The sequence below is a fragment of the Neodiprion lecontei genome, chromosome 3, assembly GCF_021901455.1.
Source record: "Neodiprion lecontei isolate iyNeoLeco1 chromosome 3, iyNeoLeco1.1, whole genome shotgun sequence".
Lineage (NCBI taxonomy): Eukaryota > Metazoa > Arthropoda > Insecta > Hymenoptera > Diprionidae > Neodiprion > Neodiprion lecontei.
The window spans coordinates 41698942-41721540 of NC_060262.1; the positions used below are offsets into that span (position 1 = coordinate 41698942).

A 22599-nucleotide genomic window follows, 5' to 3' on the forward strand; every position below is an offset into this window, starting at 1 on the left:
GAATTGCAAAAAAACGAATTACGTTCGTCAAAAACGTGGCTTTGCGTGAATTCTCTCTGGACGATGTATATTTATATAAATGAGGAAATTTCAGATGGAATCACTCAGAATCCGCTACTTTATTGTCTCTTATTTTTTCAGCCACCCAGCTATTCGCGTGTATTCGAAATTTTTCCAGCGAGTAACCAGCTGTACTTGTACCTGTTTATTTCCCATGCACGTTACAGTTTTTTATTATCCATCGTGGCAAAAAAAAGTACAGCATTTATGCTACGTCTGTTTCCGTTCTTTTATTTTATTAATCAAAGCGCGAAGTTTATCAGAATACCAATTATGGTAATGGAATGCGACTGTCTGCAGGGCGACGGAGCGTGAATTCATTGTTAGGCTGGAGTTCAACCATAAAGACAAGAAAGCTCGTAAAAGAAAGGTCCTGATCAACGATACAACGCTATCGACGATATTAATTCATTCGCGTCACATTCTTGCCGATTATCGCATTAATTAAATAGTTCATAGAAAAGAGAAACTCAGATGTACCTTAATTCACCTATCTCGGTAAAATATTTTTTCTACTCGACAAGAATTTCGAGTTTCACGATGTCAATTTTTTTATACGTTTCCAATACACTACCAAATACCCTGTAAAATTTACAGCGAAATCGAAGATGTCGCATTGAAAGAAAAAAAATAATTTCCATCTTTTTTCGCCGAAAATAGTCTTTTTGATCCCATCAAAAATACAACATACATTGCGTTGAATAATTCACAGAAACACATAACTTTTATGTATTTCAATTTTTTTCCTCCGACTTCAATCATCCGTGATATACGGGTTTAAAAAAAAAAAAAACGTTTCGGAAACGAGTAAATTAAAAAATCTGAACAAATTCACGGAGAGTACCTTTAAGTAGTACTACTATATATATAACCAATTATGGAACAGATCCGAGAGGGTTAAAAAAACTGCGGCTGTGTTGGTGGAGACTGCCTTTTATGTGCAAAAAAGTATTATTCAGGGAAAGAGAAAATAACGTAGTTAAAGATGATCGAAAACTAATCGATTCCCGTGTAAAAACTCATCTGATTTTTCGTACACACTACGTAACGGTTAAATGGTGTTTATTCCTCTCTGCGATAAGCAAATTTCGTCACGAGTTTGGAGCCAGCCGAAATTCCTTTCGGGTAAACTTTGTAGATTAGTCACGACCACATACCTTATACGTCTTCTGCTAAATTTTTTTCTACAACTTCGGATCGTTAATTAATTTATAACGAGTTTACGATTATCCATAGACTGGCAAGCATAAATGCGGCCAGTCCACGAACATTTATTATTATATTATTATACCTCCATTCTCCCCCAAGAATGGGACGCTGATCATTAATCACAAGAGGAAGGAACGTGGCAAGTTGTTATGTATAAATTTTGGATGGCAAAGAGCAAGAGAAATTGAAGAAAATTTAAAACCTGCGTACTAATTTGTGAATTGAAGAGCGATATTATATCCATACATTATTGATTCATACGAATTAGGTGGCGTCACTCAATCCAGCTATGCTTAATACAGTTCCCTGCAGCAAAGGAGCTTTCAACCTGAACCCGAAGTGTGCCAGGCGAATTGTTGATCGATCCGGAACGGTCGTCTCTGTCAAAGGATCGGCTCTCAATTTCTCCCACTTCCTGCTTTCCTCTGATTCGTCACTCGTGCAGGGGGTTGATTACTCTCGCTCTTCGCAGCTGGACTCGTGGCCGAACGATTCTCGTCTAATAAATTGCCCCTTGTATCGCGATCCCGGTGATCCTAGTGATCTCGGTGATGCGGGTCGTACTTTCTCTTCGCAGGTCCTGCGCCTATGTCTCATAAATACGAGCTGGAGTGGGACGCTTCACCGAAAGCTCGCATAAAGCTGACGTTTGCGATACCAGACCTTGTACGCAGGGCTGATCTTTATGCGATATTGTAATCCCCTCTTCAGCTGTCATCCTCCTAGTTTAGGCATTTACCTACCTACCTACCGTATTTCAGAACGTACTAGAGTTTCGTCTCGCCTAACCTAACCTAACCTAACCATACCTATTTGGAGTTTTTTTTTTTTTTTTTAAGAAAATGTAAACACTCAGAGGGATTTGAGTGTGAGAGCTTTATTATTTAGAGTTTCAAGAATGTTTTAGAATTTTTTCATTGAAATGAATAACAAAATGGCGGTATGGCAAATATAAGTAGCGAACGACCACGTTTTCAATTTTGACACAATCTTTAAAACTTGTTTATCGAATCGACCTACCGTGGCTGGATTTTCGAATTTCAATCCCGAAATTCTTCTGTAAAATTTTTTTTACAATTTTTCGTTCATGATCGTTTATAACTGAAAATAATTTTCTTTTTCAAAAAAAAAAAAACATATGTCCATCTTATCATTAAAAATCCATGTCAGATGATTTTTGAAGTACTTATTCACGACAAAAATTAACTATTGTTGATTCACATTGGGCAAATCATACGAATTTGAGATTGACAAAAGGTACTTGAAAATATATCTCATCCGATATTATTAATTACTGAAGTATTGCGATAAAAATTTATGGATTTCAATTTCTTTCCTACATCAAGACTGCTAAATTCAGTTACCGGTTCCAAGCCTTTACTTCTTAATTTTTCCCTCCTGATAGTTTTCGCACCGCCGACTACACACTCGATTTTTCCTTAATTTTCGCATCATATTTTGTCGATGTAATGAAAATATGTCAGCACACTTCACCATCTACTCAATATACTTCTTCCATCATACCCAACCACCACCACAAAAAAACAATCCCCAATTGGAAACGACGAGTATGCTAAGGCATATATCTTTCCTCATTTCGTATCGACTTGAGTCGACTCATCGTCAGGTCGCCTTGGTCGGAGGACGGTGAGTCCCTACAGCTACCGGTTTATCACGTCGCAATCTTTCTACTCGAATCATCGACGTGCGGTGATTCTCCTCTCCTCTCCTCTCGAATTGCTTCAAGGACCTACTCGGAGTCTGTATATAGCATAAGAGCAGGCGACACGGTAATGACCACTTCAAATCTTCTTCGGCATTCTCACAGCGACCGCTGCGCCAGAAGTGGAATGTATTTTCCTGGCTAAAGCAGAACCGATTCCCGCTCCTCGTACGGAAACCTAAAGTACCTACAGGGTGTAATATCTACCCACGTATATACGAGGAGAAAACGAGTAAATTGGAACCGGAGAGAGGGTGTAAGTACATACGTGTTGCACACGTGAACATGGCGATACCAAGCAAAGAACATCCGGTATTTCTTATTGTTAGTGATTGCCGGTGAGGCGCGAGGAGCAAAATTGTGCAAAGTTTCAGGCTTATGTCGGTTCTCGGTAGGAGAACTCGGGCCATGCCTGGGAGGCACAAAGAATCTAGCAATATCCGCATTCGCGTATTAAATTCTTCGCAGTATCGGAATAATAATGACAACATGACACAGGGCTAGAGTTACACCGCTAACTCTTGAACGAACCGGCTGTCATGCGTGAATATTCGAGCAGTGCTCAAAGTACAAATGAAACACTAGTAGAATTATAAATCTGGTCAAAGAGCGAACTCACTCACACGGAAGGTATCGCAGATCGATCACTTCGATTTGAATTCTTTAGCTTCCTGGTCTTCCTGGTGGTAATCACAATAAAGTTTTATGTGCACAGGTACGTTTTGTATTGTATATGCCTCGTGTATCGGCTGTAGAGGTGTACAAGGATACAAGTTCCGCGGCCCGCTCGAGCGGAATATTGCACAAGTTATTCAACTTGCCGAAATATTAGCATCCGACATCGCAGCCATAGACGTAAAATAGCGCGAGTTGTGACTGCAGCAGCCATTCGGCGGCTATGAGGGAGCTTGCGAAATTATGGAGTGTCGCGATAAAATCTCACGGCGTGCTAAATTGCCCAAGACAATATTCTCCGAGTGGTTGTCAGCCAGCCGGCGTAAACAACAACAGCGGCCGGGAATGAGGACGGCGCGGTTTGCAACCCCGCAACCGGAAACGGAACCGGAAACTGAACTCGAGGGAGGAAGGTTCGAATCAAAGGTGCGGAGAGAAAAGACAGCGCAACTTGACGACGGCTGTTAGCCCCGACGCACTCTCGCCGATTGTGAGTGACTCCATTCCTTATTATTATTGCTGAACGAACTGAACATTGGGCAAGCAAAACTTCAAATTTTAGCGAAGAATTCCGCTAATGGTATTTAAACGATAATATAGCGGCAAGTTTCGAGACAATATCGAATTTATGATCGCGCTTGTGTGTACACTGAGAAAATTTCATGTAATTAATATGGAATATATTAAAAATTGAGATCACGTCGAACCCAATATGAAGTGTACATTTTTTTTCATTACTCGGTCGGTAATCCGACACGACCCTACCATGTAAATTGTTTTAATCGAATCAAAGCTGTTATTGCTGTCAACACGAATGTTGAGTATAGGTTCTAGATGCCAAATTTTCATTACTTCTACGTAACTAATAAATGAAAAAATAGTTTCGTTGGATAAAGTTTGCTTTTCAAAAAAAACAGAACGATATTTCGGATTTTAAGAAGAACTAACTATTTTCTTAAACGTTTGTTGTAAATAACAATTAAACAAGCTTCAGTCTTACATTTAAATCACTTTTATTTAAAAATAATAATTAATAATAAACTACAATTGTAAAAGAATTGGTAAATAATGTTTGAAAATGAATATCTTTCGTACTTCTTCTATTTTCTTATGGACTGTCTTGTGTCGAACCCCAAACGTAATCTCCCATATCATGCTCTTATTGCACTGTCCATGTTAACGTTAATAACAATAAACTCCATCACATCTTGGTGAAAACGTTTTCCTTACTCTTCTGAATATGCACCCATATCAGCTATCGACCAAAAATTTCGAATCTTATTTATCGACGTAAAAAAAAAAAACAAAAACAAACTTTATAAATAATAAATAAGCGTTTTGATTATTATTCGACACAGGAAGTCTAAATTTATTTAACTCAATGGAAATTTGAAAAAAAAATGTTTTTTTGTCGACTCGTGTAATAAAAGAATACAAGAATTTGTTGTAAAAAGGCGAATTACAAGGTCAAGGATAAGAACTTGGGAAGGAAATAGTTGAGCTGTGCCCAACCGTACCCATTAGAATGATCTACGCCTTACGGTGACTCGACGGTTGTTTTTCTTCGCGAAAGACTGCGGGATGAACGGGTAACCGGAGGGTGAAAGTCGAGAAGGATTTACCCTCGGTGGGTTTAGATAGATATACTAGAGGGACAGAGTGTTCCCAACTTTCAATAGCGGTAGTCCCGTACCCAAGAATCCGTTGTACGAGTTAATTATCAGAGTTGGGGGGGGGGGGGGCAGAAAAGGAGATCCGAGCCTCTGCGCAAGGGTTTGGAACCCGAAATTCCGGAAGGGGAACGGCAAAGGAAAAAAAGTAAGACGTTCGTTCCTGGCTTTTTCTCCACACAGGATGACAACTTCACTAGCCTACCGTGAAGGACGTAAGCGTGTAGAAATATTTTTTACCGCACGTTAGCAATACGATTTTTGTTGTACTTATATTCAGCGGAGGGAAAATAACAAACGGCGAAACCTTCCCCTATTATCCCCTGTTTCTCTGCGTGCCAGCGAACAACGATATGTTGCAGCTATTTGTCGCACGGGATGTCAAGCGGAAGATAAAGTACAGCTTTTCTACAATGATCGATAAGCGGATCAGGCTCAACGTCCCTTCCTCGGAATTATATCGAATATATCAACGTGAAGGTGCGGACTAAAATTGAATTCACTCGTACTCGCGTTTTCTGCACAGGCGGGAAGGAAAATACACGCGATTCGTTTATTGTAATAAAATCCGACCCAACAATTGCGACGATAATTGAAGCCGTGATGGATTTTGATTCATGTTTTTTCCCGTCAGATATCTAACAACGTCACGAATATATTCAATTCTATCGACGAGTATTCATATTCACGTGTTCATCTAATACGTGGCTCTTTTTTTTTTTTTTTTCTTTTTTAACAAATAGAATACGCTTTATCTTCGCAGAGCCAATACAAAGCAGCTAATTTGCTGAAAAATTTTACACGAAGTTCCAAACTACCGCCAATAATAATATTGTATTTTATGTCCACTGAAATACTGCGGCAACTCGCGGCAGTCGACCTCAAAATTGCCAGTGCCCACGTAACATCGATATGCGTGCGTAATTGCGGATGCTCGGCTATTTTTGAAATCATTTATCAATGTCGCCGTACGCGAACATGTTTGAACTGTACATTTGTATCAAAGTTTCTCTGATTCGACTAAAATTCCATTCCATGGACGAAATATTAGTACATATTTACGATCAGCGAGATTCCTCGCTGGTTTACTCAGATTTAACAGGGAGTTAAACGTTATCGAATATCTGGTAAAAATGAATTTCACCTTTTCAAAAATGTCTTTTATTTCCGAAATATCGTAGGAACACTATTATCGATTTTAGCGAAAGAATCCGTGCAGGTACAGTAGTTGCGTAATTCGCATTATAGTTAGGGCCCGGAAAAATATGTATTTAAAATTACAAAATGTGTACGTATAATATAGAGTTAAAAAACTCAAACATGGAAAATATAAACTGCATTTTCTAGCTCCAGACATCATACTGTATGTATAGAAAATGATTTGAACAAAAAATATGCATTTACATATTAATCCGGGCCTTAATTGTAAACCGTGAAGTTGAAGTTGATTACTTTGTTTTGATCTGAACCAGACGTAGCTAAAGATTCTAAGACCGTTTCTTATTAGGTCGTATTTGTAATAATTCTGACTGATTGTGAGAGCAAAACGCGAACGGAGGAACTTCAACCTTCTTGCAAAAATGCAAACGTCAGTATCGAGATTAGGATCAAGAGAGAGGATGCTGCGAAGGGCGAAGGGGATTTCTCGAGCTCCTGCAGGTGATGGGGCTGCGGTCGCAGCCCCAGGGCACGAGTTCCCCTTACAGAGAACCACGCCGCCAACCCCGAGTGCAGGATTTCATCGTCCGTCCCTTGGCGATCCCTCTGGGACCGTATAATGGTCAACGACGCTGGTACCACGCCTAGATGTACCCGGAGCAACGTGCCCTGAACCCGTCCCCGGGGCACGAGGAACATTCCTCGCTCCACCGACCTTCGAGAGTGGTTCCCGAATCGAATTCCGCCGCAGCAACTTGGCTTACATCTGTGATCCGGTTTAGATATATGCGGGTATTCCCAAGGAGAAGGACACCCACGATTAGTTTCAACAAATAATGCTGGGTTTCTTGAATCACAAGGATGCGCGGTACGCACAATCAGGTTAAAATGTGATTACGACGAAAGTTTGATAACACAGATCTATGAAAAAAAAAAATTTTCAGCCACATGGGATATTTTTGGTAAATATGAAGATTTCAAATGCGACGAATCCAAAAATGAATTCCATTACCCCCATCACGTACAGTATTTTTGCAAACTACAAGGTGTTTGCATAAAAGAAAGCATAACAGTAATAAAAACAACACCGTTTTATTACAATTAACTGTACAATATTTCTTATAAAATTAAACAAACAATTTCTGTACGAAATGTATTTAACATTCCGTGTTCATTCTTTTCGCCTATGAAACCTTTTCTTCTTCTCTTTGATACTTCTCCGAACACGCTTCTGCTTTCCATTTTCTGTCTCGCTGTTAGCATTGATTCTAGAGTTTCACTGTAATGCGTATTAAATAGAAGTAAGAAATCATTTTTCCATAGGATTTTTAGAATCAAGAATTGGATACCAGATTTCGAATCAAACGGGAGTTTCACTCTAACAATAAGTGAAACTACAAACACGAGCAAATGAAAAACCTGACGTGATGGAACTTCTCGAGTATTTTCCCGGTCTCGGTGAGTAAAAATCTATAAGGCACAGCTTAAAAAACCTGTGCAGTTTTTTGGTTGCAGACCTGTGTAATTAGTATCACTGAAGCTATCAGATACTTACTTCTAACTCAAGAATGTCCCCATGACATAGAAAAAAGTTTTAAAAAACTGAATATCTAACCGAACCGAACACCTAATTATATCAACACTATTTTATCGGTTTTTTCACTGAAAATTTCAGTGCATGAAACGACGATTTTCTGAATATATTCTATACAGATCACGAGTACTTCTTCAATTTCACTGAGCTGGACGAGCTTCTTGTTGAACTTATGAGACCTTGTTTAGACAGGTTTTCGTTTCGACAAATTTTTGCCCCAACCGTACGTCTTACAAATCCTTACATAAAAATTTGACATACTCACGGATGAAGAATAGCATATACATGGCGATAAAATATGGCGAACGACCAATTACGATGCAAATAAAGTCACCCGCGCTATTTCAATGTGTTATACGAAAAACGTACGACAGGGATTCCCAACCGATCAGGGCTTATGTCACTTTACTGCGCCTACGTTCCAAGCTATAATTAATTACAATTCTGTATAATACACGCGGCAACTCGAAGCTAATTAATTTAAGAGCGTGAGGTGATTACCTGCTAACTACGCGCAACCCGGCGCTATTATTCAGGTCGTTAATCAAGCAACAATGCGCCTGCCCCAGGCGTGCTCTATTGGAGGCGGGGTTTCCTTTTTTTATAACATCATACAATATATATATGCATTATGATAAGTTGCCCGAAAGCAAAGTGCTTCGTGTGCTTCCACCCCGCGATGCCCGGAGCCGTTCAGACTAAACGATTGATCGGAACAAACCTCATCCCCGGTGGAAAAAGCCCGAGGGTCCTCTGATGCGACCGACGTGACACGCGGAAACCGAGGTCAAATTGCTGAAATCTCAAGTTCCCTTTAACAACGGTAGTATCATCTTTCCTGAGCCACTTGAAGTGCCAAGAACTGGACAACGGTTATATGTGATTAATTAATATGTTTTCTTTTGTAGTGAAGTCTGGAGTTCGGGTTATTTCTGGGTTTTATTGCTAATTGAAAGAAGATGAGCATTCGACGGCATCGACGTTCTATTGAGCTAACCGCTCGTTTAGGGAAATGGGGGCTGAAACAGATCAACGAGAAATGGAAGTCACGTGATTGCGAAAAAATCCGCTTTCCCATCTAGCGTCTGTCTGTAACGACGAGAAAAGCATTGCAAAGTGGCGCTCGTTTTAGGAGGATTTTGACGGTCCTTCCGAGAAAGACCGACCATATACTATCTTCAGGTTGATCCATCCCGTCCCACGCTTTAGGGTCTCAACGAAGAATGATTATCTGGTACTTTCGTTATTACGCTCTGCCTACCTATACAAATGTCCGAATAATCACGGCGCAACTATTCGGCTCCAAACCTAGTTTGACCCTTTGAATCATAGTGGTAAGTAAAATCATAGAACACCATCTTGTTATAAAGGTTGACGCAGCACAATAATGTGTGACTCTAGGGGTTGAGCAAAATGACACCGAAGAATAATACCTAATCAGCTCATAGATTTCGGTAAGTTACACGAATATCAGTCCTCTTAGCCTTGCCTTCGGTTCCAAAAATTTTAAAAGACTCTGTGGGAAGTCTTTTTACAGAGTCAATACAGGATCTTCCCTGATGGCGAGTTTTTGCCACTTGACACAGACTTATGCAAGACTTATTTCGCGAAATGCAGATTCTGATGTCAGACCCGCAGTCAAATCTAGAACTAGACACTTCGTGTCTTCAGTTGCATGCAGCCTGTAGGCAGACTCACCTCAGAACGCTACTAGGGAGGGTACAGAGAACTTTCTGCAAACTGTTGGACTATTAATTTTTTTAGAACTTGGTCGGGTAGGATGGAAATTTACCAAGCAGCGCGTAAAATCTTGGACTTGTGCGCCATTTCGTTTAGTGGAAAGTTGGAACTCGGTTTCGTCAGCGTCGCATTTGTCACTCGGTGAACCATGCGGGAATTTACGTGCCGATTTCTACCATCCTCATTCAGGGTAGTCCAGGGTCCTCGTAACGCTGCAGCGTATGCGGAATTCGAGGGTAGAAATTCGTTAATTTCCTGAAACTGCAGGAACGTAATTATCTCCGTGGTCCACCGCGCTAATTATAACAACGTGAGTCGAGACACATCGTTATGCGGCTGAAACGGATTCGTCCACATAGCTGCCCTTCTGCAGGATCATCCTACCAAGCTAAACGCTAAAAAACACTCGTCCTCCCCGAGGATGAATTTCTGCTGAGAGGTTTTGAGTGAGTTTCGTCCAAACATCAGTTGTAGGAACTTTGTGAATGAGTAGAATCACAACAATGTTAGTTTATGGAGCATTGCAAAAGCTGAGGATGAGTTCGCTAATGGATGGTGAAATGAAGAAAAAGAAAAGAAAATTTTGCAGGGTAACCAAGTAAATTTCACCGTTGTCATCATAAGAAAACATAACCCGGGGGATGAAAACTTTCAAGCATAACAATATTCTTCCTAACTACTAAGAAGCGTGGCGATAAAAGAAACTAGTGAAGTAAGTATTAAGGATCAGTAACGCGAGTGCCTCTAGTGACTCAAACCAGATGTATCTGACCATGAAGTTCTTGTCTAGCCAGTTACCTTCGTGTTCTCGAATGAAGAGTTCGTCTGCGTTCAACTGTGAACCGACAGCGAGGCCGATTGAAATGAGCCCGGTTAAGGTAAGTGTACCAGTTATTGACCCTGTCCCAATTATTGACCTTTTTTGGTTGTGTCGGTTTGATCCTTAGTTCTCAAATTGCCAAAAAATAAATTTGTAGAATTTAACCCTGCAGCAATTGGTTTTAGTCATCGAGAACTTCACAATTTGTGCCGTCAATTTATAATTTGGGAAGTAAAAGAGTCAATAAGTGGGCCTAAATGTCAATAACTGGTACACTTACCTTATATCAATTTATTAACTATTCACGCTAATTATTAATCTTTCGGTTAATGTGAATTATTAACTCATCATGTTACTCAACAGCCAATAAACTCTGTGCTTTATTAATTTTAACAAAACGACTAACGTTAATCGCTGTTATTTACAAAGTACAATATAGATGAATATATGTATGCCGGCGCATTAAAAATCATCCTTGCTTCCTTAAAATCTCGATATAAACGGAAACACGCAAATACCATACATACTGTAACGTGGCGTTTCAGAGTCGCCCGTCACAAGGGCACACAACCGTTATTATTTCTAGTTTACGCAGTAAAGTTCTCTCGTTTCTAATTGACAGAATAATAATTTCGTTACGTTAATTTACGTTCATTTTTCTCTGTTAACTACCGTCTCTCGTTTCAAAGCTACCGTTTAATTCTAGTCTACCGAGATCTTTGTGAACAACGATTGCTTATTTTATTAACTACCGCTGTCGATACCATTTCATTTGCCTGTCTCAACCATGTAACCTTCCCGACAATATATGATCGATTGACCTGTTCATTTTTCCTGACTTGAGTTTATTCTTTATTTCAGTATTTTCTTTAATTCTGTAATTATTGTTAGCTGCCTTGAATACCGCCACTCTACCAGTTCGTGTGAGTACCTGAGCCTAGCCAGCCATGCAACGGGTTCTCTATTTATTTTTCGTACGGTTTCGTGTTATTTTCATTGATTCGTATTATTGTTTGAAAATCGACGCTAACGCGTCTGGCGCCCAACATAATTGATTTTCTTATAGTTTAATATTCTGAATAAGTGGAGAATCGCGCCAAAGTGTCAACGGTAAGTCCTCCTCCGCGGGTAACAGAATTTAGCGTTACAGTACATTTACAAAATTGTCCCGCGGTAAGGCTAATTTCATTTAGATTATCACCAATTATCAGTAACCGAATTGCCACCATAGAAAGAAGGCGAGTAGGTTGCAGTTCACGACCAGGATTTAGACAGATTCTTGGGCCTTTCGGTACTCGTAAACGCTTCCACGTTCGACAAACTTTTCCGTCGCAGTCTTCTTAGCGCCATTTAAAAACTCGTTGGAACTTGGCGCGCCGTAGCCTCCGCCGCCTGGTGTTTCCAGGATGAAGATATCCTTTAAAAAGAGAAAAAACATTATAACAAACAATTGCAGATGGGATGTGTCAGAGTGACTCACCCCAGGGCAAACGGGAACTGCCGTCTTCGGCCCGAGGTTAATGCCGCGACCGTCAGCCTTCTTCAAAGTGTTCTTTCCACGGGCACCGGGAAGTCCACCCTCAAGACCCGGCGGATTGTGAACCCGCCGCTCCGTCAGTACGGACAACGTCATCGGAGCCCTAAAGAGAATTTCTCGAATTACTCCGTCACCACCCCTGTGAGCTCCGGAGCCCCCCGTGCCCTCGCGCAAAGTGAATTTCTTCAGGATAAGTGGGTACCGCTGCTCCAAAATCTCCGGGTCTGTGATTCGCGTGTTCGTCATGTGCGAGTGAACTCCGCCTCGGCCATCCCAAGTCGGCCCCTTTGATAAGGAGAAAAACGAAGAAGACAAATCAGAACAAATGTGAGGAAAACAGTCGAGGTTCTCATACCGGCAAATTGACTGTAACCGATAGGCTGAAATGTGGCAATACATTTTTATAAAGAATTGCGAAGGCGGAAAAAACAACCGCAACGAATGATTACACCCACCGCTCCACTGCCGCCAGCTACGGTTTCGTAATAGCCCCATTTCTTGGTCCCAAGTGTGACGTTGTTCATGCAACCCTGAGAGGCAGCGCAGGCCTTAAAGGCGGCGAGTACAACGTCGACAACGCGTTGGGATGTCAGGACGTTCCCACCAACTACCGCCGCGTCCTCGGAAGGATCGAGCAAGGACCCCTTGGGGATGATAACTCGCACCGGTTTCAGACAGCCCTGAAATCAACCGACAACCACCGACAACGTCGTCGCTTACTCTGAATAACGCAAGTTTCCATGGCTGACGTCACCGTTGCTTTTATCGTGCTTAGAGTCTACCTTACCTGATTCAGCGGCATGTCTCGTCCAACGATACTCCGCAAACAGTATATCAACGCTGAGAGAGTGATAGCTCGTGGAGCGTTGCAGTTTCCCCATACTTCGTAACCCGTTCCGCTATCAACAGAGGCGTGCCGGGTTCATGGATAGTCTTGATTCGTGGTGAGAAAGATATACATATTGTGAGGGTAAAAAACAAAACTCACGTGAAATCGAAGAGCGCCTCGCCACGCTCCACATCTATATCAACGTGGAGTCGTATCTCGCTACCGTCGTCGAGATAGTCATGGGCGAAGAGCGTCGTGGCTCCTGTTTGCTGTAGTGTCCTCAGTCCGACCTCCTTCAACATTTCCCGAACCGCGACTTCGGCGTAGTTCTGAATGTGCCCCATGTACGCCTGGACCACATCTAGCCCATAAATGTCAATGAGTTCGTTTACGAGAAGCGTACCCTGAGAAATAGAGCAAAAAGAAAAACTCGGATCAAACAGTGACACGTACTGTTAGTAGCTGTTTGGACATTATACTGGGGATAGATAACAAACCTTGTGATTGGCTGCAATCTGTGCCCTCAGATCACTGAGATTGTCAGCCAAGTTCCGAGTTCCTGAACTGCCTGGAATCTTTCCAGGCTCCATCAGTTTCTCAGTCAACTCCTTTTCTCTGAAGATCCCCTTGTGAACTAGCAAGAAACTTTTAAAGGTCGCACCTTCCTGCGGAGAGGCACGAAGGAACGTGAGATGAAGAGTCGAGCAAAGCGAGAATTAGAGATGCGGAAGAACCGCCGGAAGGAAATAGATCTTACCTGAAGAAGAGTAGTAGAATTTGGTGGCATCGAACCGGGCGTTATTCCTCCGATGTCGGCGTGATGACCCCGACTTGCTACAAAAAATACTGGATTCTCTGAGCCGCTAAAAAAGGATGTGTAGCTGAAATTCTTTAGTTTACATAGTAATTTGCACGTTATTAATCGAGAACAAATTTACTCACGCGTGAAAGACAGGCGTGATGACTGTGAGATCTGGAAGATGAGAACCACCGGCGGATGGATGATTGGCCAGGATCACGTCACCGGGAGTGAAGCGTCCCTCGAACGCCTTTATCTGAAAACAGGAACAGCTTGAATGTAGCTTCTTTTATGAAGAAGATAACTTGAAGATCAAGCATTTACCTGATATTGAACAGTCTCTTGCATAGCACCAAGATGCACCGGAATGTGAGGAGCGTTGGAGACGAGACCACCATCCGGACCGAATACCGCACAAGAAAAATCGAGACGTTCCTTGATGTTCGTCGATATCGCAGTTCTCTGAAGTATCCTGAAACGAGACATAGCGTATCTCACCGATAGCTAAAACCCTTATTAGCCCAGTTCAACTCGGCTATATAATCAGTTCTGGATGAAAATACTAACCTTCCCATTTGCTCAGCGATGCTCATAAAACGGTGGGAGAAAATGCTCAACTGAATCGCATCTAGCTCTGGTGTAACTTCGCTGCGACGAGCAGCTCCAATCTTGATCATCGTGTCTCCGCGCGACGTGATGACCGCCGAGCAATTCGGTTCGATCAGTAGAGTACCAAGGCCATCCATGATAATGGCGGGACCAAAAAGAGTCTGTCCGGGTGCCAGAGCGTGCAGCTGATAGACGTTGGTGTCTTGATACCCACCCTCGAAGTACACTCGGGTAGTCTATTTAAGTAATCAGACAACATGAAAGCAAGATAGTCGTATAATTATCATACGAAAATCTTTCCTTTTCACCGTTTCGTATTTACCTTTTCCGGCGTAGGAATTCCAGACGAATCCGGTAGGGCTGACTCTTCGGAAACAACTGTTTTGCCCACTCCACGGACTCTAATATCATCGACGAACACCTTTCGACCAGGCATCGTAAAACCGAACTCTGTCTGATACCTCAAAAAATATATTTACATAAAATTTAAGTGTTATTGAGTTAGTTTTCAAAAAGCCGCATCGGCCAAACAATGTATTAAAAATGAATCAGCTGTGGACTGACCTCTCAAGAAATGTAGCTAGAAAATCACCCTGAGCTGTTCCCGATTTCCCAGTCTTCGGGGTGCACATGAGGGCACAATCTGTGCCTTCGTACCGTAGGTGTAGGAAGGGCTCGGTGAAAATGGAAGTCTCCGGGAATCCTTGGTCTCTTAGTCGTGCTCGTACCTTTTTCGTCATAGCTTCGAATCGCTCGTCCAATCGATTAAAGGCCTCCCCTGAAACAATTTAATAATTCTTAGAACTTTGCTATTTCTAGGAATGTTCTGCTGCATTCACATTGCACCCAAATGTACACGACCTTCCTCATACGCCTCAACGCTGGGTTCTTGGACCTCCTCGACCACATCAGCCAGCGCCATTCCGTAGGCGGATAAAATCCCAGCGTACTTGTGAACAAAAACGGTTCCCATACCGAGGGAACGTGCTATGGCACAAGCATGCTGTCCTCCAGCACCTCCAAAACAGGCAAGAACGTGCCGCGATGTATCGTAGCCTTTGGCCTGGGTGAGGGCCCGAATGGGACGGCACATCGCTTCGTTTGCCACCCTCACAAACCCCATCGCCACCTCCTCAACACTCATCACCTCAGTTTTGGTCCCGGAACAGGCTTGCCTTGCCAGGAATGTGTTGATCTGCGGGATTTGTGAGATTTCAGTGATGGAAAAACGCTTATTTACACAAGCTTCGAAGGTAGAATAACTTACGTCGTCAGTGAGGGCTTTGAATGCCTTCACCGTGACAGCCTCGTCAAGAGGCTCGTTCTCTTTAGGCCCGAAGATCTTTGGGAAATATTCCGGCAGCAGGCGTCCCAGCGCCAAATTGGCATCGGTAACCGTGAGCGGACCGCCTTTCTTGTAGCAGGCAGGCCCGGGGTGAGCGCCAGCACTTTGTGGCCCGACTTCAAAGAGTCCCGATCTGAAGAACAACATCGAACCACCTCCAGCTGCCACTGTATTGACGTCTAGCTGCAGCATGGACGCGTCGACGGTAATCCGGTTTGTTAGGCAATTATTACTTACTCGTCATTTTGATATACACAGATGTGACTGTTACCTGCGCTGCCTGGATCGTCACTCCCGCAGTGGTGCTCTCGTAGACGTGTTCGAAGGCCCCAGCGTATCGACTGACGTCGGTCGACGTCCCTCCCATGTCGAACCCGATCACTGGAAGGTCACTTATTTTTTGGTACGTCGTCATTGCGTACCCAACAACCCCGCCAGCTGGACCGGAAAGAATTGCTCGAGACCCGTTGAAGCTACGAGAGAAAAGTCAAGAAAAACCTTTCGTTTAGAATCGGGAGCAAAGAAAAAAATCAGAATAAGTTTTGTGGGGTGATAACTGGAACCATCCACCTTGGCCTAATGAAAAATACTGATAGGTAGGTAAAGGAAAGATCCAAAAGCTGAAAGCCGCTCATCTTGAGGATTCAGAACGAACACCAACCATATTTAAAATGAATCATGTGCATCGTGCCAAGCGCCAGAACCAAACAGAGAATAATTGGTAAGGATTGTACTTTGAATCCAAATACTCACGACGTCATCGGTGTCAGTCCACCGTCACTCTGCATAAAAAGGACGTTCACTCCTTCCAAATTATTTTTGAAGCCAGAAGCGAAACCCTAACAAATACGAATCAAAAGTTGCATTGTAATTTTAGAATCTATATGTTACGAGCAGCGTTTCGTTATGCATTGTACCTGCAAGTAAGTCTTTATGTGAGGAGTGAGGTAAGCATCGGCTGCGGCAGTGAATCCGCGGGGAACAATTCTGGCCATAGGCATCACAACGTGTGAAAGAGATATTTCAGTGAAACCTATTTCACTGGCAAGCTCACCGACGCGAATCTCATGCTCAGCGTATCTGTAAAATGAAATATTAATCCATAATTACTAACGAAATGCTTCATCTAAAAATCAGACAACAAATTTAAACTTACGAGTAACTGTGCGCCAAGACCACAGCCAGACTTTCGATCCCCTTTTTTTTCAAACCTTCGAGGTCCTTCTTGAGCTTCTGCTCGTTAAGTTCTTTCATTACCAGAAATTCTTCGCCCGTAGTTCCCTTGACGCGTTTCCAACCTCTGGTCACGTCCCCCAGTTGGCATTTTCCTGGCAGAGCCGGAACCACCCTACAACCCACCTCAACCACCTCGGAATAGAGAACCTCCGGCGTCACGACCTCCTACAATTCCACTCCTAATTCACGTTGATTCTGCAAGTAGCGGGGCATGTAGTAGTGCTGTATATATACCAGATCAAAAATGTTTGGCCGGGCCTGATTTCCGATGAAAAGTAGCTCCTTGAAGCCTTCGTTAACCAGAAGCGCCATCCTCGCGCCCTTTCTCTCCAATAGGGCGTTTGTGGCTACTGTCGTCCCCATCCGGATCCACGCGATCTTCGATGTGTCAACAGCGCCGTCCATCGGGACACCCGTTTCCTGCATATTGTACATATATTTAAATACTTGATTCGTGAAGGGTGTACCTTATCATTTCACAACTCCATAACTTTAGATGATATCAAACAACTTCTCACCAACGGTAGACCTGACAAGTCCCCTGAAACTTTTGCGGCATTTTTCGTTGCAAACGTCTAGACAATCGATTACTGTTCGTAATGTGCTACTATGATGTATTAAACGTATCATGATAACCATTTGAAACAATCTCACGAACAGACTCGTGAAAGATATTACACATATCCTTGACATTCGTCTCCGTGACTTGTATTCAACTTTCACAATACTCTTAAATTATTATGTGGATTCGAATTACAAGTAACACACTACATAGGTCCACATTTTATCCGCACTTGATGGGTACTTCATAAAAACCACAGAGAGTGTAAGGATGAATATTATTTTTGTGTAGAATACACGCTCATTCCTATTCTCTCATACTAAATTTACATGAACTGGAAACTTTGCTGTTCGATTGCATAATTAAGCATTTTGATGGAATAACTTCCCGAGCTATAATGTGCGTACATGCCAGTATACGAGTATTGTAACCTATCTTGTACTCTGGCATATTTTTACCAAAATAGTACAAGATCTCTACAAATACGTAAAAATCTGCCAGAGGATCGATCTATTAATAATGTAAAAGTGACATATAAGTTGAATTTTTCAGCGATGAACCAACAATGGCATCGAATCGTTTTTGATTCCTTCTAATCTTATTTTGGTCGTTTACTGAATTTTGGTACTTTGGATATTGAAGGAAGGAAGTTAAAGTTTCACTGGAATTTCTATCAAACAGGAAAAAGAAAATATATGATCAAGACACATAGCCTAACAGATCAAACCATCAGGCACTTGTGCATAAAGGAAAGAACTCCTGTTCAGGGTAAACTAACTTCTAGTTGAAGTTGGGCTTGGTTAAAACTTAACAAAATGGTAAATCAATGGAAGTGGATAATTATTGGAAATAAAAATCTGATCAAAAATTGATATTTTCCAAGTCCGGTTCGAAATATGAATAATCGTGCATGGTGTTCTCATATCCACATTCACACGCAATACGTAAATGAAGCCACAGTGTCCTTGACACCCGTTGGTCTGCCTAACCCCTACAGTCGGGATGGGACGTCATATCGATTTCCTCCGGGAGGTTTGTCGAAGGTACAGAGGTAAAGGGGAGGCATAAGGGAGCGTGGAGGAAGAGAAGCAGAATCAGGCAGTCGAGACGAAGACCTCGAAAGAGAGAGAATCGTATCGGCATGTGAATGTGAAAGTATCGCTTGTTCGCCTGGGCAACGAACATGCGCCTAATGCAGTAGCTGGGCTGAAACTTTCTGTAAAATTGGTCAGTTCAAAAGATCGAAAGATAAGAAGTTGAGCGGAAGGACATTGGTATTGCACAGCAAAAGTAGAGGTGTAGTGCATTGTGGTGTCGTAGTCAACAGTCTGGTTGTCAATAAATGCAAGCAAGGCCAAACACGTAAAAATCAAGCTTTACTAACTTTGTTCGTGCATTTACGGAACTCGGCAGTACTTAGAAATATGTCTGTGTTGATTCGTTTTCTATACTTGAGGCAATAACGCCACGTTTGATTTTTCTCTTTTCTATTCTCTGGAAGTAGAAAGATTATGACAGATTCTTAGGAGTTTCTTAAAACAGTGATATTCGTTTGAGACGACAAATACACTCAGTTTGTCTTGGTGCAATAACCACGGAAAAAAGAGAAAAAATATGAAATGAAATATCTGATAAATTAAAAAATTGGCACCTTTCTATTGAGATTGTGTAAAATATCTTGGTAGATTCTCAGATTTTCATGCAAGTGTCTCAATGTTATGTACGAAGAATAGTATCTTTTCGAATTTACTAATTAGGTCTCAAAGCGTTCCAAAAGGGGTATCATTATACTTTTGAAACAATACATAAGAATCGTCAAAGAAACGTTGTGATCAAGGAAAAATTTCGAAACTTTAATTTTCAACGGGAAACAAAGAAACATGAGATTAAAAATAAATAGTAAAACAGAGAAGAAATTGAAAATGGTCATTTGCCAAATGGCTGCTCTACTGATTGATCATAGTATTGTACATTCTAAGATGATGTTGCGACTTCAAAAATGATTGAAAACACTCTCAGAGAATCTTAAAGCCACCCAAAAGCCTAGCTTAGACTAGATTTACTCAGGTATTTACATGAGATTTCACTCCTTCTATTAGGTACGTTATGTAACAGACTCAGATATTTAATTAACACATCTTCGTAGGTAAAATTGAACTCGTCTTTTGTAGAAGTAGATGTAGAAGAATTGCAGATCATTACAAGAATTATAAGTATTTGCATTGGTGCTGAGAGGGGAAGAAAAAAATTAGGAATATAATTTCCAGAAAACGTTCCTAAGCATCAAAACTGACGAGACTGATTGTAAGAATCGCGGAGCTTCTAAACTTAGGAAATCATTACCAAATGACATTACGACGTAATCTGGGAAAAACCAAAACATTATCTCTATCACTCCGGTCAGCGTACACTTATTGCCACATTAAATCGTTACAACATGTGTAATTAAGCCTCCCACGCGTTCGTTCAATTCAATCATCCAATATCCCGATGAAACCCGTACCAAGCATGGCGCTCAATGAATTCAAGTGCTACAAAAATAAATTCCCACAAAATGCGATCTGGCACCACTAACGAACGATAATAACTTGACAAAGTGTAAATTATTAATAGACTTGTAATAGCTGTACATGAATCGGCATCCTCTGCATCACAAGTTTGGAATTCAATCCCAACAGAATTGGTCACAGCCGTGAGAGCAATGGATCCTGACCTGCTCGAGGATTCTGCGGATTCCCTCGCGGGGTGCGTCCTCATAGTTGCTGGGATCAACCGAGAGGAGCTTCATCACGCGAACCTTCCCGCCCGGACATTCCGCGTAGACGTCGGTGAAGGTACCGCCACGATCAATGGCGAACCCGAATTTATCCTCGACGACCATGATCCTGGTTCGACTGCTTTTCCTCCTCAATGCTCCCTGAGCTCCACAATAAGTATCTTGCAATACTGCACGACTACTCAACCTCAAGCCGCTATGTAGGGTAATAAATTAGGTAATATTAACGATCGTCAATGTTATTCATATTGCTAAATGGTACCGTTGAAAAAGCAATATGTTGTTTCGTTAGTTCAACAGTGTCGGCCAATAAAAGAGTTTCGGTAAAAACTTATGAAACGAATTGGCTCATGAATAACCATATTTACTCATACATATACGGATTTTCCTTTTTTCGGCTAAATAACATTCATCAAAACTTTGACTAGAAATGTGTACTAAAAAATTATTCTAATTTGCAGCTTGAAGACAAACCGTCGAAAAATAATTAGATGATTAAAAAATCATAACTAGTAATTTATTCGCCGTTACATAATTCAATTGGAAAAAGTAGTGAACCAGCCAATCTGAATTGCATTATTGCATAGAAATTTTGTGCGGTAACAGAGATCCCCCCCCCACCCTGATATTAGAATAGCATTGAATCACTTCTTGTATTGCAGTTGCATCAGCTGTGCATTGAAATCGATAAATTTTTACCAATCATCGCAAGGCTAATGCGTCAGATGCAAATCATCGATTTCACTGAGTTACAACACTATAAAAGACTAGGTATTAGCTCAGCTGTATTGTGAATGATCGTGCATTTATCAGATAGTTGACAGACGTATGAAAGCAATGTTACGTAACTATTATATTTACGCTTGATTCATTTATTTTGATTTACAACTGATATTGAAGACAATTCAACATTTCCTCCCGCGTTATCTATCGCAAATTGTTAAATATTTGAATAGCAGCACAGACTTGTGTCCTTGCAACTTTTCACGGGCTGGATAATGAGATGTACGGCACCACGAATAGTTGAAAATCGAATTCAGTTGAAATTTACAAAAAATTGATCTATATCGCAACTCGAAATTGATGCAGTCGATACATGACAAGTGACGAAAATATGAAAATGTAAAATAAAATATTGCTGTGATACGGATACAAAATAATATAACTATATGTACTCAAAACATACATATGACATAATGATCTACGTGATGGGACGACCCATTTGTGATTGTGCCACTTGATTCTACAAGCTTAATATAGTAAATACGACTTCTTGACAGCAATTCCTTGAATCGTACAATGAGACGACTGATAGTGACACAAGATTAAAAAATTGATCAAGAGAGTGGACAACTGAGCGGTGAACCAAGGATGGTTCCTACATCCACGTGGGTGATGACATTCATGTCTAGGCTCTACAGCACTATCAGAAATAGTCCTATAGCAAACGATAAAGCTCAACAGTGACGCAGATGTTACATTGAATTATATAATAATAATATATATCACATAACACTGTATTGTTAAGTGACGCCTGTGCGTGAAACTAAAATCTTGACCTCACACCGAAGGTATAAGATAACGGATATAAATAAACCACACGTTTTTGATGTAAGTTGTAAATGATAAGAAAAAACTTACATCTGATCACACTACACAAAAGCGGCTCCTACGCTGCGTGATATCAGCAAAATACTTGACGGTAAATAAATAAAGTTGGCAAGAGTTGGAAGTGTTGTGGACGACGCCTGAGTAGGTGCAGGGTGTTATCACTCAATCAGCCCTTTGTACCGTCCGAGTAAACATCTCTGTGTGGAAGACGGTAAACAGAGGACAGAGCGAACGACGGCCGTTTACCAGAAGAAGCGACTTGTGCGCAACGCCTTCATGTGGGTCACACGCGCTCGCTGGCTCGCTTGCTCGGTTACAACTGATACTGATTTCTTGCCGCGGTAGCATTCGTCTATCTATAATACGGTACCATGCGCGATTCGCGGCACCTCGATTCACCGAACTCGCCTATATTCGTGTTGGAAACTTGGAATGCGAGTCGGTTGGTACGCATGTTGTATCTTGTAACACGCAACCGACGAGAGCGAGAACAATCTCTTTGCTGCGATAACCGTCGAGCTTTCACTCTAACGTGCCTTGAGCTCTTCCCTGGCCATGTGATGTCGACGTCGCACGACAACGTCGGTAAAATTAACTAATTATTAACCGGGTTCGTTCGGTTCGATGTCAGTTACAGCAGAGTTAG

General features: G+C 41.6%; 1 protein-coding gene and 1 long non-coding RNA gene across 5 annotated transcripts; one reads left to right on the forward strand and one right to left on the reverse strand.

Moving 5' to 3' along the window:
• Positions 1-11613: 11613 nt before the first annotated feature.
• LOC107224273 (5-oxoprolinase) lies at positions 11614-22461 on the reverse strand. Of its 4 annotated transcripts, XM_015664266.2 has the most exons (21): positions 21984-22449; positions 20280-20538; positions 17239-17424; positions 16925-17169; positions 16686-16848; positions 16522-16607; positions 16040-16241; positions 15691-15951; positions 15285-15618; positions 14988-15201; positions 14746-14884; positions 14382-14659; positions 14139-14286; positions 13958-14070; positions 13773-13878; positions 13513-13680; positions 13175-13419; positions 12974-13085; positions 12642-12866; positions 12130-12471; positions 11614-12066 (listed from the first exon to the last, which is right to left on the reverse strand). In XM_015664266.2, exons 2-21 carry the CDS (start codon positions 20445-20447, stop codon positions 11917-11919), a joined length of 3885 nt encoding a protein of 1294 aa, XP_015519752.2. In that variant the 5' UTR covers positions 20448-20538; positions 21984-22449; the 3' UTR covers positions 11614-11916. The 4 variants fall into 4 exon arrangements, with proteins under 4 accessions (XP_015519752.2, XP_015519753.2, XP_046589454.1 ...); XM_015664267.2 differs by lacking the exon at positions 21984-22449 and having other exon boundaries at positions 20197-20331; XM_046733498.1 differs by lacking the exon at positions 21984-22449 and having other exon boundaries at positions 16925-17183; positions 20197-20331.
• On the forward strand, positions 18669-21388 carry LOC124293260. Its single transcript, XR_006903172.1, has 2 exons — positions 18669-18793; positions 20245-21388. It is a non-coding gene; the product is annotated as an uncharacterized LOC124293260 (long non-coding RNA).
• Positions 22462-22599: the final 138 nt, after the last annotated feature.

What these genes read in the sequence shown, in the direction of transcription:
- LOC107224273 (XM_015664266.2), bottom strand. Translation starts at nt 20,447, where the DNA reads ATGGTCGTCGAGGATAAATTCGGGTTCGCCATTGATCGTGGCGGTACC. An exon ending in AGATTGCAGCCAATCACAAG is followed by an intron (nt 13,420 to 13,512) that starts GTTTGTTATCTA and finishes TCTATTTCTCAG; the next exon opens with GGTACGCTTCTCGTAAACGA. An exon ending in GAGACATGCCGCTGAATCAG is followed by an intron (nt 12,867 to 12,973) that starts GTAAGGTAGACT and finishes GGTTGATTTCAG; the next exon opens with GGCTGTCTGAAACCGGTGCG.